General features: G+C 42.8%; 1 protein-coding gene across 1 annotated transcript in view; it reads right to left on the minus strand.

The window, feature by feature from the left end:
* Nucleotides 1-15,561, minus strand: part of LOC124804975 (UHRF1-binding protein 1-like) — a 57,016-nt gene that overhangs the window by 19,144 nt on the left and 22,311 nt on the right. The window contains exon 3 of the mRNA XM_047265366.1: nt 9,726-9,877. Coding sequence (XP_047121322.1) covers nt 9,726-9,877 — 152 coding nt within the window. The remainder of the gene's footprint in view (nt 1-9,725; nt 9,878-15,561) is intronic.

Here is a 15,561-nt window from a genome sequence, read left to right on the forward strand (position 1 = left end):
TGCAACTGACAATGAAAGGAAAGTTAGAATAGGCATCAATAACGAGAAGCCAATAAGTACCTAATGAATACGCTCCCAGGGCTTCTCAGGCGAAGGCCACGGTGACAAAGATGACTTCGGGGCAGCAGCTTATGATGCACAAGGGCTGCAGGCAGCGACCATGTGTTCGATTTCAGAGTCAATGCGAGGCCAGTACACATGACGGTGCGCCAGAGATTTTGTGCGAGAGACACCCCAGTGCCCAAGGTGAAGGAGGCGCAAGACCAAAGCACACAAAAACGCACGTGCCACAACACACGGTGAAGCATTTTCAGTGGAAAGGAGGATAACACCATCCCTAGCCGTGAGGCGGTAACGCAAAGCTTAGTAGTTCCACAACGGATCAGAAGTCTTAGCGGATGGACGATCTGGCCAACCCTTCTGAATACAGCGTAAAACCCAGGAGAGGGTAGGGTCAGAACCCGTAGCAGCTGCCAGCCAGTCCCCGGTGATGGGGAACCCGTCCACAACCCGCTGCTCGGCAACATCCGGGTGGAAACACAAAAGTTTGTCCCTATTGAATGCCAGATCAGGACCCATGGGAAGGTGAGACAGTGCATCAGCATTCGCATGTTGAGTCGTCCGCCAGAAATGAATCTCATAATTGAAACGAGACAAGTAAAGAGCCCAATGCTGGAGGCGGTGTGCAGCCTTGTCGGGAAATGACATTGATGGATGAAACAAGGAAACAAGTGGTTTGTGATCCGTAACAAAATGAAATTTGGATCCATAGAGAAAAACACCAAACTTATGAAGAGCATAAATAATGGCCAAAGCTTCGTTTTTAATTTGAGAATACTTTTGTTGGGCATCCGTGAGCGTTTTGGAGGCATAAGCAATGGGTTGTTCAGAACCGCCAGAAAAACGGTGTGCAAGGACTGCACCAACCCCGTATTGAGAGGCGTCTGTGGCAAGAACAAGATGTTGGTCAGATCGATAAGTAGCCAGGCACGGGGTCTGTTTCAGCATAGTCTTCAATTTCTGGAAAGCCGCATCGCATGACGCGGACCAGTGAAAAGGCACGTTTTTATGCAACGGCTGAGCCACTGAAGCAGCGGACTGTAAAAACTTGTGATAGCATGCTATTTTCCCCAAGAAGGCCTGCAGTTCCTTAAAAGATGTAGGGCGAGGAAAGACATCGATCGCAGCGACAGTTTGCTGAAGCGGATGAATACCATACCAAGAGAGTTGAAACCCCAAGTACGTGATAGATGCCTGAAAAAATTTTGATTTCTGAAGGTTACACTTAAGACCGGCAGTATGTAAGACATGAAAAAGTGTGCGGAGATTTTGAAGATGTTTGGCAGTGGTGGAGCTAGTGACAACAATGTCATCCTGGTAATTTATACACCCAGGGACGGTGAGCAATAATTCTTCCAAGAATCGCTGAAAGAGAGCAGGGGCGCTGGCAACCCCAAATGGCAATCATTGGTATTGATAGAGGCCGAAAGGCATGTTAAGGACCAGAAACTGCTGGGAAGCAGCATCGAGAGGAAGTTGATGATAAGCTTCTGACAGGTCAAGTTCAGAAAAATACTGGCCTCCAGCAAGTTCAGTGAACAATTCTTCAGGTCGAGGCATAGGCTAAGTGTCGATAAGGCATTGAGCATTTACAGTAGCTTTGAAATTGCCACAGAGACGAATATCACCATTTGGCTTAGCAACGACAACGACAGGAGAGGACCACTCACTGGAAGTGACAGGAAGCAAGACCCCTGAAGCAGTGAGACGATCCAGCTCCCATTTGACCTGATCACAAAGGGCCACAGGAATGGGCCGAGCCCCAAAAAACTTAGGCCAAGCAGTGGGTTTGAGCATGATATGAGCTTCAAAGTCGTTTGAACGGCCTAACCCACGAGAAAAAAGGGATGAAAATGTTGTCAACAAGGAATCCAATTGAGCATAAGGAATAGCATCAGAGACAATATTGACAGAGTTATCTATGGAGAACCCAAAAACGCGAAAGGCATCGAAACCAAAAAGATTCTCTGCGTTACTATGGTTGACCACAAATATGGGAACAGTGCAAACGACCTATTTGTAAGATACCTCAGCATCAAAGTGTCCCAAGAGAGAAATCTTCTGTTTATTGTAAGTCCGTAATTGCCTAGTGACAGGTGACAGGATTGGAGACCCCAACTGAAGATACGTCTAAGAATTGATGATAGTGGCAGCAGAACCAGTGTCCACCTGCACGCGAACATCTCGACCAAGTATTTGGACAGTGAGGAATAACTTCCCTGAAAGGGAAGAAGTACAATTGACAGACAAAATAGAATCAGAATCAGCATCATGTTCATAAACATCATGTATGAAGTCGGATTTGCAAACGGATGACACGTGACCCTCTTCTTTGCATCTGTGACACACGGCCCAATGTTGTGGACAATCTTCTCGTGAATGTTTCGTAAAACACCGCGGACATGAAGGAAGCTGCCTTGGGTTTTGCTGCAGTTTCTTAGAGGTTTGTTTACAGTTAGGACAAGGCTGCGCTTGGGAGCGTACTATGGCCACGTCGGCCGGCAGGGACACGCCACATGCTTCGTCAACATCGCACAGAGGTTGTAGTTCCCTGACATCGCACCATGCCTCTATTTGCACTTCAGTGATGCGAGAAATTTCAAAAGACAGAGCGATGGACAGGACTTCATCTAGAGTCTGATTTGCCAACTGAAGAGCACGTTGCCTAACTTCTTTGTCGGGCGCCAATCGGATAATAGCATCCCGTACCATGGAATCGGCAAAGGATTCTTTGTGAACTTCAGTAACAAATTGACACTTTCTACTGAGGCCGTGAAGTTCAGCAGCCCAAGTGCGATAGGATTGATTCGGTTGTTTTTGACAACGATAAAAGGCAACACGAGAGGCTACCAAATGTGTTTGCTTTTGAAAATAGACAGATAGAAGTGAGCACATTTCAGCAAAAGACAAAGACGCAGGATCTTTCAAAGGAGCCAATTGCGATAACAACTGATACATTTGAGGTGAAATCCATGAAAGGAACAAAGACTTACGTGTTTGTTCGTCCGCAACATGAAACATCAAGAAGTGCTGTCGAAGACCTTTTTCGTAATCAGACCAGTCTTCCGCCATCTCGTCGTAAGGAGGAAAAGGAGGGAGAGACAACGATGAGAGACGCCCCGCATTTGATGCTGTGACAAAAATCACGAATCGCATTTATGAGAAGCATTTGCTGTTCTATGAGACCTTGCAATAGTTGCTCTAAAGTAGCCATGGAAACATGTGGGTCAACGATGGAAAACAAAGATCACTACCTCGTCGCCAATTGTTATAACTTCAAGTTGAACAAATATATTTCAAGGTAGACGCAACACATGAAAGTCACAGATCAAGTAAACAGAGTAAGACGTGTGTACACTTTAACAGTCAAATCATAACTGAGTCTGAGTCTAGCAGCCGCTGGCTGGCTGGCCGCTTAGGTGGCACTGCTGCCACAGCGCCGCATGTAGAGGACGCGCGTAACTGCGAGGCGGAACTTTGTAAGATCGGCGAGTCACAACAATTACAAAGTACAAAACATTATAGTGATTAAAATTCTTCTGGGTATTATGCCGCGTCATTGCTAAAACTAACAATAATGAATATTGTTAGTTTTTAGCAATGACGCGGCATAATACCCAGAAGAATTTTAATCACTATGACACCGGCCGTGGAAGCCTACGTTCTTATACAAAACATTAATTGGATACCCCATTATTGTGAAACTCTGGAACCGCACAAAGAGAGATGGTGTTACACAAGCATATATGAAGAAAATGCAAAGAAAATTAATTGTTTTACCTCCAGTGTTAACATTCAGTGATACCAGAAAGGCACCTGCTAATTATTATGGATATTGAATAAGTTGAAATCAAACAATGGAAACTCCAGGTAGGAATATCGACAGGGCAGGAAAATACAGATTGCTACTTACAGTAAAAAAGACATGCTAAGTTGTGGACAGGTACAATTAAAAGCGTTCGGCCACAGCCTTCATCAGCAAAAGAGAAACACACACCATTCAACACACAAGCAAGCACACCTCATTCACTCATGACTGCCAACTCCAGCATCTTGGGCCAGAATGCGACTATCAAGTGGGATGCAAACAGCAGTCTAGAGGTGGTGGGAAAGGGGAAGGGATAGTAGGTGGGGAGAGAGACAAACGTTGTCCGGTGGAGGAGCGGGAAAAGATGGGCGTGAGCATTGGCAGAGGGTGACAAATAAACAGGGTGGGAGATGAGAATGGGGAAAAGATGATAGGACAGAGGGGGTGGAAACTGTTGGGTGGAGATTTGGGGACATTACGTTGCCATAGGTTGAGGCCAGGATAATTACTGGAGCGGGTCAGAAAAGCTGGTGGTGGAGGGAAGGATCCAGATCGCTCAGGTAGTGAACCAGACATTGACATCAAGTATGTTATGTTCAGCTGCATGTTGTGCCAGGGTGGTCAACTTTGCTTTTTGCCAACTGTAGCCATTCATCCTGGTGGACAGAGGGTTGGCGTGGCCTGGCCCGTGATGGGATAGGATAAACCTGTGACAGGACTGGCATAGGAAGTACTGGGTGGGTGGACTCGGCAGGTCTTGCACTTGTGTCTTCCACAGGTACATATGATCCTTGTGGCAAGGGGGTGGTATTGGGTGTGGGCAATGGCACACCACTTTAGGAGGGGTAGGAAGGACATTGGGTAGGATGTTCTCACTTCAGTGCATGGTCATAGATAATAAAAGCCTTGGCGAAGACTGTGGTTCAGTTGTTCCAGTCTGAGGGGGTGGTGGTGGGTCACAAAGAGGATACTCCTTTGTGTGGCTGGTTCTTGGGCATGGTGGGAAGGGGATTTCGGGGGGGGGGGGGGGGGAATTGCATGGGAGATCTGTTTGCAGACTGTCTGTGGGTAGCACTGGCCTGTGAAGGCCTTGGTGCGACCCTGACTATACTGAGCAAGGAAATTCTTGTCACTGGAGATAATGCCATCCCTGACTGCCAGACTGTATGGGAGGGATTTTTTTGGTGTGAAAGGGAAGAAAGTAGTCAAAATGCAGATACAGTTGGTGGTTGTTGGGTTTAATGTTGATAGAGGTGTGGATGGGGCCACCAGAGGGGAGGAGGTCAACATCTAGGAAGGCTGGGTTGAGGAGGACCATGTCAAGGAGAGAAGGTGTTGAGGCTGTGAAGGAACGCAAATAGGGTGTCTTGCCTCTGTGTCCAGATTACGACAACATCATCAGTGAACCTGAACCAGACAAGACGTGTGGTGTTTTTGGAGGCTACGAAGGTCTCCTCTACATGGCCCATAAAAAGGTTGGCATAAGAGGTTGTCTGTGGGTACCCATGGCTGTGCCACAGATTTGTTTATAGGCTTTCCCTTCAAAGGAAGAGTAGTTGGGTGTTGGGATAAAGTTCGTAAGGTGTATGAGGAATGAGGTAGTGGGTCTGCAGTCTGAAGGACACTGAGAAAGGTAATGTTTAATAACAGTAAGACCATAGGCATGAAGGATGTTGGTGTATAGGGTGGTGGCATCAACAGTGACGAGTGGGGATCCAGGAGTTAAAGAGGTGGGGATGGTGAAAAGACAGTGAAGGAAATGGTTGGTGTCTTTGTCATGGGTGGCTAGATTACAGGCAATTAGTTGGAGGTGTTGGTCAATTAGGGCTGAAATTCTTTCAGTGGGGCACAATAACCAGCCACAATGGGAAGTAAAGGATTTTTGGGTTTGTGGATTTTGGGGAGCATATACAAGGTTGGTGTGTGGTGTGTCACAGGGGTGAGGAGGGAAATGGATTCTGGGGGTAGGCTCGTGACAACTGAATTCCAGTCCGAGATGCTGGAGTTGGCAGTCGTGTGCATGATGTATTGAATAAGTTGCAAATTAGAGTGAACAGTAACTGTGAACAACTTTGCCAGTGAAACTATCAATGGAACTGGATTTTGCTTTATAAATTACGATCACATTGTGCTGTATTATTTGTTTACTGATGTGCCGTCAATCAAGTGTGTGTACCTGCTGTATTGCTCACACACAGACTGCTACAACTAAGGCAGGGATGTATATTTCCCAGACACCTGGTGAACTACAAATTTGGAAATTTTCAAGTTTTTTTTTAAATACTTAGAGTGTGCCTTAGCAGCTTAAGTTTTGATAGAGCATTTCTTTCAGAGTATTATTCCTGTGTGAAAAATTTCAGGGTAGGTTTCAACATGTCAGACTGGACCATTCCACTGTGAGATGGCTACAGATACTTATTTCCTCCACTTGCCTCTGGCCGGACAGCCATGTTCCATTCTGAGAATGATGCTACAAATTGGAAGCTGTGCTTTCATGTAGCTAATAGAGCTATAAGTATTCATCACTTGAGGAAAATAATGGTGATGAATTTTTGAAACATGTTGTCACAGGTAATGAGACTTGGATATCACATTTCACACCAGAAACAAAGAACCAACCAATGGAATGGCATGATTCACAATCCCTAATGAAACCAAAAAAAGCAAAACAATTTTTGAGCACCAGAAAGACTATGACTATGGTGTTTTGGGATCGTAAGGGTGTCCTGCTCATCAATTAAATGTCTAGGTGTGAGACCATAAATGCACCAGCCTACTGTCAGAAACTTCAATGACTTCACAGCACCATTGGAATGTGGTGTGGTGTGACATCCGCTATACAGTCGAGACTTAGCCCCAAGTGATTATGACCAATTCCCCAAATTGAAAGACGTTTTGATCGGACACTGCTACAGAAATGATGATCAACTTAAAGAAGCCCTTAATGAGTGGATCAATAACTTGGCAGCAATTACGTACGCAGAAAGCATAGAAAAACTGGTAAAACAGTACAAAAGCCTATATTTGAATGATGACTACATAGAAAAGTAGCTAAACTATCAAATTTAACAATACTATGAAAGGGAAGTTGCTCCTCACCATATGGTGGAGATGCTGAGTCACAGATAGCCACAACAAAAAGACAGTCACAAATAAGCTTTCGGCCATTAAGGCCTTCGTCAACAATAGACAACACACACACACACACACACACACACACACACACACACACACACACACAAATGCAGCTCACACACATGACTACAGTCTCAGGCAACTGAAACCACACTGAGAGCAGCAGCACCAGTGCATGATGGGAATGGCTACTGAGTGGGGGTAAGGAAGAGGTTGGGGTGGAGAGGGGGAGGGATAGTATGGTGGGGTTGGCGGACAGTGAAGTGCTGCAGTGTAGACAGAGGGCAGGGGAGGGGAGAGGTGGGGAGGGGAGTGATGTAGCAGAAAAGGAGAGAAGTAATAACTTTAGGTATCAAATTGTATGTAAGATACTATTTTGTCTAGCTATATCAAATAAAAAATTCTAAAGAAAAAAAACTTTCTTTACTTTCTGAATGACCCTCATATAATAGTATCACTCACACATTCATCAGTCACAGGATAAGCAGTGTGATGCTTGTAATTCAAAGTTTACAACTATACAAAGACCCATAAATAATGACACCTTGTAATGTAGCAAGTTATTATGAGATGACATTTGTTGCAGTAAGGCATGCAGCTGTCTAGTAAAGTGGCTGCAGGATGGCTATATTTGTTTTCATCTACGAATCTAAATAATCCATATTAGTTATTATCCAATTTTGTTCAAATCTGATACACAGTCTTTTGTTATTAATGGAATGATGCTGTCAAAATTTCAGATTTTTATTTATTACAGTTCTGGAGATAAAGAGTATTAACTAAAACTCCTAAAACCCACAGTTGTTTTTTAAAACCAAGTTAGGAAGAATAACAGATTGACTTTCACTATCATTTGAAGCCATTCCAAAATTATCAGTTCATAAAAATCAATTAATTAGAATTTTCTTTAGAAAACTTTAGCCACTGCGCATTACGTAATACAAAAATCGGTCAAAATTATTATTTAATTATATTTTGCCACGTGAGTGCGTGAGAATGGTTAAGAGTGTATGTGGGACAAACTTTAAAATTTAATATTTCATTTTACGTAAAACCTTGCACAAACAAACTGTGGGAAAGTTATGTTGCAACCACGATTCAGGTGACGTAAGTCGGTGTGCGCTTGATTTTGTATAAAAAGTACGCAGAATGGAAGTTAGAGGTGGAATAAGTTTTTTTATCAATTTGAAGAATATTTTGCACTTCGTTTATTTTGATTAAACAAAATACAAGAATTTGAAGTTTTGCTGACATTAATTACTATCAAGTTAGTGATTGGATAAGGCAAGATTTTCCGCGAGAATGATCTGAAAAGGAACATTCTGACTGGTCGTTTAGATCAACAGCCAATCAGAATTAAGCTGTTCCCGCATGAATAGTGAAGTGACAGATAGGAGACTACCTCAAGAGGAGTTGCTTGCTAGCCGGTCTATGGATAACACGATGTCAGATCGCTCCTTAAAAATACTCTGTAAGATGAGAAAATAGTGAGCTAATTTTGGTTCAAACATGTCATGACTGAAGTGACCGGAGTTATGAACATTTTAATGAAAGTTTGGTGTTTCTAAACTGAATAGTTTGAGAGATATGAGCATGTGAACTTTTTGGTCATAATAACAACTCTGCGTGACATGTTTCGTGCTCTGTTCAGAATATTTTGGCGAGTACCTCTTAAGAGAAATACCACTGAAATGACCGAATGTTTAACTCGTGAATAGTTGTGGGTCTGTGACTGGTAGAACGTGAAAATTAATCGGGTCGGACTTACTAAAATTTTTGTTATACAGACAGTGAACTTTGAATGATATCGTTTTACCCTATTAAATACGATAGCCATTTCATGTGTTTCAGTATGAATAAAAAGCAGTGTTAATCTAATTTTAAACACTTTTCTGCAAGTAGAATGAAGATGCTGAATGCCTTGTTTTTTTTTTTAATCATTAACTTTCAGGAACTGACATTCAACTAGAGTTATGCGACCTCTGTGTGGTAGGTATTAGGTAGTGGTTTCATCAACGCTGCTTTAGACTGCCCAGCATGTATCTGCTATCACAAAAGTGCAGACGACCGACCCCAACGTGCAGCAACCTGTAATTTTACAATGTTCTTTGCACAATGTAATTATCCAAAATTAATTGTTTACAAGCATTTCCTTGACATGTTATCTCCTTTAACTACTGTACCATAATCTTAGCAACACATCAGGTCTCCTAGTTTTGTTCCAGCGTTTTTTCTTTTTTAAAAAAATTACAGTATTACACAATTCTCTTCCCATTAATGTAGGCCAATGATTTTGGGATTTTATTCACAATCTTTCTCATTCTGAACCATATGCTATTCTGGAATGGTATACTTCTCTGATTCCCATTTTTGATATAACATTTGTTTAGGCAACAATATTTCAAATTTCAAGCTTTTATGCAACTACCTTCATGATGTTTTTAAATGTTTGTTTTAATACAGGAGCAATTTTACTGTCAGTTAAAAATGTTCTCTACGGTACACATCTGAGAAACTCATTCTACTATAAATATACCTACCTCATGCATTCCAGATTTGAGGAGATTAGTACAAGTAACAAAAGTAACACAAATAGATGATTGCGATTTTCACTCTCGTTATATTCCTTACATGTCACTAATCTTATTGGTGTTCTCAAGATACAAATTTTTGGTGCTTAATACTGTTCCTATGAATATTTGCGGCATTAATTTTGACTTACTTGACAGTCTTCCACTGCTTGTCTTAATGAGCAATTTTCTTCTGCAATTTTTTCCAATGCAGCCATCCGACGTTTCAGCTCAACATTCTCAGCCTTGAGTTCTTCATTACTTTGTTTCAACTTGCAGATCTGACTTTCATACACAGCATTTTCTGTTTATTAGAAAAGGAATGCAGTTACAGTATATACCAATGAAAAACAAAATTCTTGTCACATAAAAGTATCTATAACAAAAATATTCAGTCAAACGTGTGCAGTTGTTCAGTTGATGTCATCACCTCTCACACAGTCACATATGCAGCATAGCAGAATTTGAAACCATTTGCTAAGAAGATACTTGTATAGCTAACTGCCATAAGAATCCACTCTGATCAGAGCACTAGATATAATATTACAATGTTTCCACTAGGTCTATTTTTGGGGCTACTACTCCACAGGACAGAGCCACAGAGTAAATAAAGTTACAACTGAAAAAACTACTCGTAAAGCAGAACACTACGGCTTTGACAACATGATGCATCTCAAAGAACATTAATTTAATATCGTCCAACAAACATATAGAGTTCCATAAAAAAGATGACTTTCTAATAACAATACAGAAAAATGTGAAGATATATGGAGTATGAAATGTGTTATGCTTCCTAAAATATTGTTTGGAAATAAATGAAATTTAGTAAGTATGTCTATATGGATACAAGTCATTAGGGAAAATAAAACAACAGAAAATCCAGGGTGGAATAATGAGAATATTATGAAAAGGATACATTGCTACTCACCGCATAACGGAGTCTGCAGCACAGTATCTCATCTATACGGTGAGTAGCAATCTATCCTCTTCATAATATTGTCGTCATTGGATACAAATTATTATTACACTTGTTTATAGCTATTAAAAACAAAGGAGATAGTGTATATAGTGGGTGTCTGTTTTTAATGTTTTCTCTACTATTTCAACAGCTACTTTCAGTTTCATTTTTGCAATGTTTGGACACAATCCACAAAACAAATACTGCCCAACACATGCTTAAAGCAGTACAGTGTCATATGTTAATTCAGGAAAATACCAGTGTCTTACTGCAAACAATGTATTTGTTAAAGTGGTATTTTATGTGCCCATCTGAGGAGTGTCAAATTAGTCTAGTTCAACATACAGTTTAACGATATTTGTTAATAGGAGCACTTTTATTTCACTTGCTACCTGTTTCCAACATATCACCTTACGGGTTATGACAGGTTATGTTGAAGCCTGGCCTCTTTGCTAATGTGCTGGACCCAGAATCTGAGAGATCTATTACGATAGAATGTGGGGCTCTTAGGTCTAGGGTCTGATGCAGATTTGCCCATGCCCCAACAACACGAACGCAGGCCACTTTTTTGGGTGTTGCTTTGTTTACTTTTGCCTCCTCTGCAACCTTTTCTTTAAAATTAATTAACAAAACATAAGAAACCTATATCCAAAGAAAAATAAGAAATTATAAATAATTACTGAAAAAGAAGTAGATAGGAAAGGTTGAAGGAGTACATGAGGTTCTTGCCATCATGTCACAGCAAGGGGGCAGGTGTGGAGGAGGAGAGTTCAGAGATACCTTGGAAAATCATCGACCCACACACATCCTTTTTGGAACCATCTTTAGTGATCTATAGTACTTTATTCTATATTATTGGTAGAGATATGTAGTTTGAAGTAGTCACTGCACTGCAACTGCCTTCTCAAATTTCAAAATGCAACAGTGACAATAACAAACGTAATTGTTGGTTTCAAATTAATGATATGAATATAATAGAGGGAAACATTCCACGTGGGAAAAATATATCTAAAAACAAAGATGATGTGACTTACCAAACGAAAGTGCTGGCAGGTCGATAGACACACAAACAAACACAGACATACACACAAAATTCAAGCTTTTGTGTTTCCGCTCCCGGGATTGGAATGACTCCTTACCCTCTCCCTTAAAACCCACATCCTTTCATCTTTCCCTCTCCTTCCCTCTTTCCTGATGAAGCAACCGTTGGCTGCGAAAGCTTGAATTTTGTGTGTATGTTTGTGTGTCTATCAACCTGCCAGCACTTTCGTTTGGTAAGTCACATCATCTTTGTTTTTAGATATATTTTTCCCACGTGGAATGTTTCCCTCTATTACCTTCATATCATTAATTTGAACCCAACAATTACGTTTGTTATTGTCACTGTTGCATTTCGAAATCTTTCCTGTCATCTCATTTTCTCTTTCTGTTTTTGCAAGTAGTTTCACTTTGTATTCACCTTCTCCTCTTTACCGAATCCACCATACAATTTTATCCCGCCTATATATATACTCAATAATACGTAGCCCACTTCCAAACCATACCCAAAAAATTTTTTTCCGCTTTCAACACTACTACTGCTATAAAATCCACCGTTTCCAGTTCACAAACAGTTCCTTTCAGCTATTAAACAGCCATTTCGGCTAGTTCTAATAACTTTCGCTTTTTTTCCATTTCCGTTTTTCCCACATCACTGATCTTTTTTAGCCGCTTCCCACAGGTTTTTACGTCACTATTTCTTCATCAGACAATTGTTAGCCTCATTTTCACAATCTGCCACCACAAAACCACTCCTTTTAATACATTTACAATCAGTTTTTTCGAAATTTTCCGAATTGCTCCACCCTTTAATGTGTTTTGGCGGCAACACAACCACCTAATCTTTGTGCACATCTTTGTCTACCAACCCAAGTTCACCACAGGATCAACATAGCCCACCTATAACCAACACTTTTTTGCCTTTTTTCACACCAGATCTCCAGTTGCTTTCTAGTTCACCATTATCTCTCCCCATATAATTTTATTTTCATTTTCATTTCAGCCTCATGTTACACTTTCCACCTTCTAATACCATGTCACCCTCACAACATCCCCACAACGACCCCATTAAGTTTTATTTACATTCCCTCCACAAACATGCCTTCGCCTTAGCCAGATTACACTCCCATATTTTATTTTCTCAGGCTTGTCTGACATTTGGCATTACCCCCAAAGGCCTCACACTTAAAGTTCCCATCTCTGGCTGTAACCCTTCTTTCCATCAGTCTCTATACCAGTTCCAAACTGAACAATCCATTGCCCTCACCTACCTAATCCTTCACCTACACATCAACTCAGCCAATGAACACACCCGTCAACTCCTATCCTTAGTAAAAGTCCTCAATCTTTCCTCTCCCACATCTACACCGGCTGTTCAGAGCATCCTCCTACAGGCCAACTGCAAATTGCCACCCTCCACCTCAAAAAACTATCCAATCTCCTGGTTTCCCACCTCCGGAAAGGCAACTCACTCACCCTTCACAACCTTTCCAGCAAACCTCAACCTCCTCTCATTGCATACAGACCCAGTCTCTCCCATCTACTAAATCTCCCACTTCCAGCTCCTCTCCCCCCAAAACCTCAAAATTCCAATCAACACAATCTGGAACCACAACACCCTAATTCAGTAGTTATCCTTTCCTCCAAACCTCTCTCCCAATCTGAAACCTCTGTCCTATCCAAAGGCCTCACCTTCAAGCCCCACTCCCAGATTCAACCAAACAGCCCTTGTCAAAGATTTACTGTCCTACACCCGTACACTCTGCTGGAAATATCACTTTGCCACGAAGAAAAATGATCCTAATCCTACTCTTAATGATCCAACTCCCCAAGGCACTATCCAAATTGAACCCTGCCTGGAACAGTTCCGTCCTCCGTCACAGCGGGACCCAGCTCCTCTTCCTCAAAATCACCCTCTCCAAACCTTCCAGGAATTTCTGACTTCCAGCCTTGCCTCTCAATCCTTCTTAAAAAACCTTAATCCTACTCCCAACATCATCACTGCTGAAGCCCAGGCTATCCGTGATCTGAAGGCTGACCGATCCATCGTCATTCTTCAAGCGGACAAGGGTTCCACGACCGTGGTACTTGATCATTGGGAGTAAGTGGCTGAGGGACTGCGTCAGCTTTCAGACAACACTACATACAAAGTTTGCCAAGGTAATCCCATTCCTGATGTCCAGGCAGAGCTTCAAGGAATCCTCAGAACCTTAGGCCCCCTACAAAACCTTTCACCTGACTCCATCAACCTCCTGACCCCACCAACACCCCGCACCCCTACCTTCTACCTTCTTCCTAAAATTCACAAACCCAATCATCCCGGCTGTCCCATTGTAGCTGGTTACCAAGCCCCCACAGAACGTATCTCTGCCTACGTAGATCAACACCTTCAACCCATTACATGCAGTCTCCCATCCTTCATCAAAGACACCAACCACTTTCTCGAACGCCTGGAATCCTTACCCAGTCTGTTACCCCCGGAAACCATCCTTGTAACCATTGATGCCACTTCCTTATACACAAATATTCCGCACGTCCAGGGCCTCGCTGCGATGGAGCACTTCCTTTCACGCCGATCACCTGCCACCCTACCTAAGACCTCTTTCCTCATTACCTTAGCCAGCTTCATCCTGACCCACAACTTCTTCACTTCCGAAGGCCAGACATACCATCAATTAAAGGGAACAGCAATGGGTACCAGGATGGCCCCCTCGTACGCCAACCTATTCGCGGGTCGCTTAGAGGAAGCCTTCTTGGTTACCCAGGCCTGCCAACCCAAAGTTTGGTACAGGTTTATTGATGACATCCTCATGATCTGGACTCACAGTGAAGAAGAACTCCAGAATTTCCTCTCCAACCTCAACTCCTTTGGTTGCATCAGATTCACCTGGTCCTACTCCAAATCCCATGCCACTTTCCTTGACGTTGGCCTCCACCTGTCCAATGGCCAGCTTCACACGTCCATCCACATCAAACCCACCAACAAGCAACAGTACCTCCATTATGACAGCTGCCACCGATTCCACATCAAACGGTCCCTTCCCTACAGCCTAGGTCTTCATGGCAAACGAATCTGCTCCAGTCCGGAATCCCTGAACCATTACACCAACAACCTTTCGCATCCCGCAACTACCCTCCCGACCTGGTACAGAAGCAAATAACCAGAGCCACTTCCTCATCTCCTCAAACCCAAAACCTCCCACAGAAGAACCCCAAAAGTGCCCCACTTGTGACAGGATACTTTCCGGGACTGGATCAGACTCTGAATGTGGCTCTCCAGCAGGGATATGACTTCCTCAAATCCTGCCCTGAAATGAGATTCATCCTCATGAAATCCTCCCCACTCCACCAAGAGTGTCTTTCCGCCGTCCACCTAACCTTCGTAACTTCTTAGTTCATCCCTATGAAATCCCCAAAGCACCTTCCCTACCCTCTGGCTCCTACCCTTTTAACTGCCCCCGTTGTAAAACATGTCCCATGCACCCTCCCACCACCACCTACTCCAGTCCTGTAACCCGGAAGGTGTACACGATCAAAGGCAGAGCCACATGGTAAAGCACCCACGTGATTTACCAACTGACCTGCGTCCACTGTGAAGCTTTCTATGTGGGAATGACCAGCAACAAACTGTCCATTCGCATGAATGGACACAGGCAGACAATGTTTGTTGGTAATGAGGATCACCCTGTGGCTAAACATGCCTTGGTGCACGGCCAGAACATCTTGGCACAGTGTTACACCGTCCGGGTTATCTGGATACTTCCCACAAACACCAACCTGTCAGAACTCCGGGGACGGGAACTTGCCCTTCAGTATGTCCTCTCTTCTTGTTATCCGCCAGGCCTCAATCTCCATTAATTTCAATTTGCTGCCGCTCATACCTTTTGCCGCCGCTCATACCTCACCTGTCTTTCAACAACATCTTTGTCTCTGTACTTCCGCCTCGACTGACGTCTCTGCCCAAACTCTTTGCCTTTACAAATGTCTGCATT

The sequence above is a fragment of the Schistocerca piceifrons genome, chromosome 7 (genome assembly GCF_021461385.2).
Source record: "Schistocerca piceifrons isolate TAMUIC-IGC-003096 chromosome 7, iqSchPice1.1, whole genome shotgun sequence".
Lineage (NCBI taxonomy): Eukaryota > Metazoa > Arthropoda > Insecta > Orthoptera > Acrididae > Schistocerca > Schistocerca piceifrons.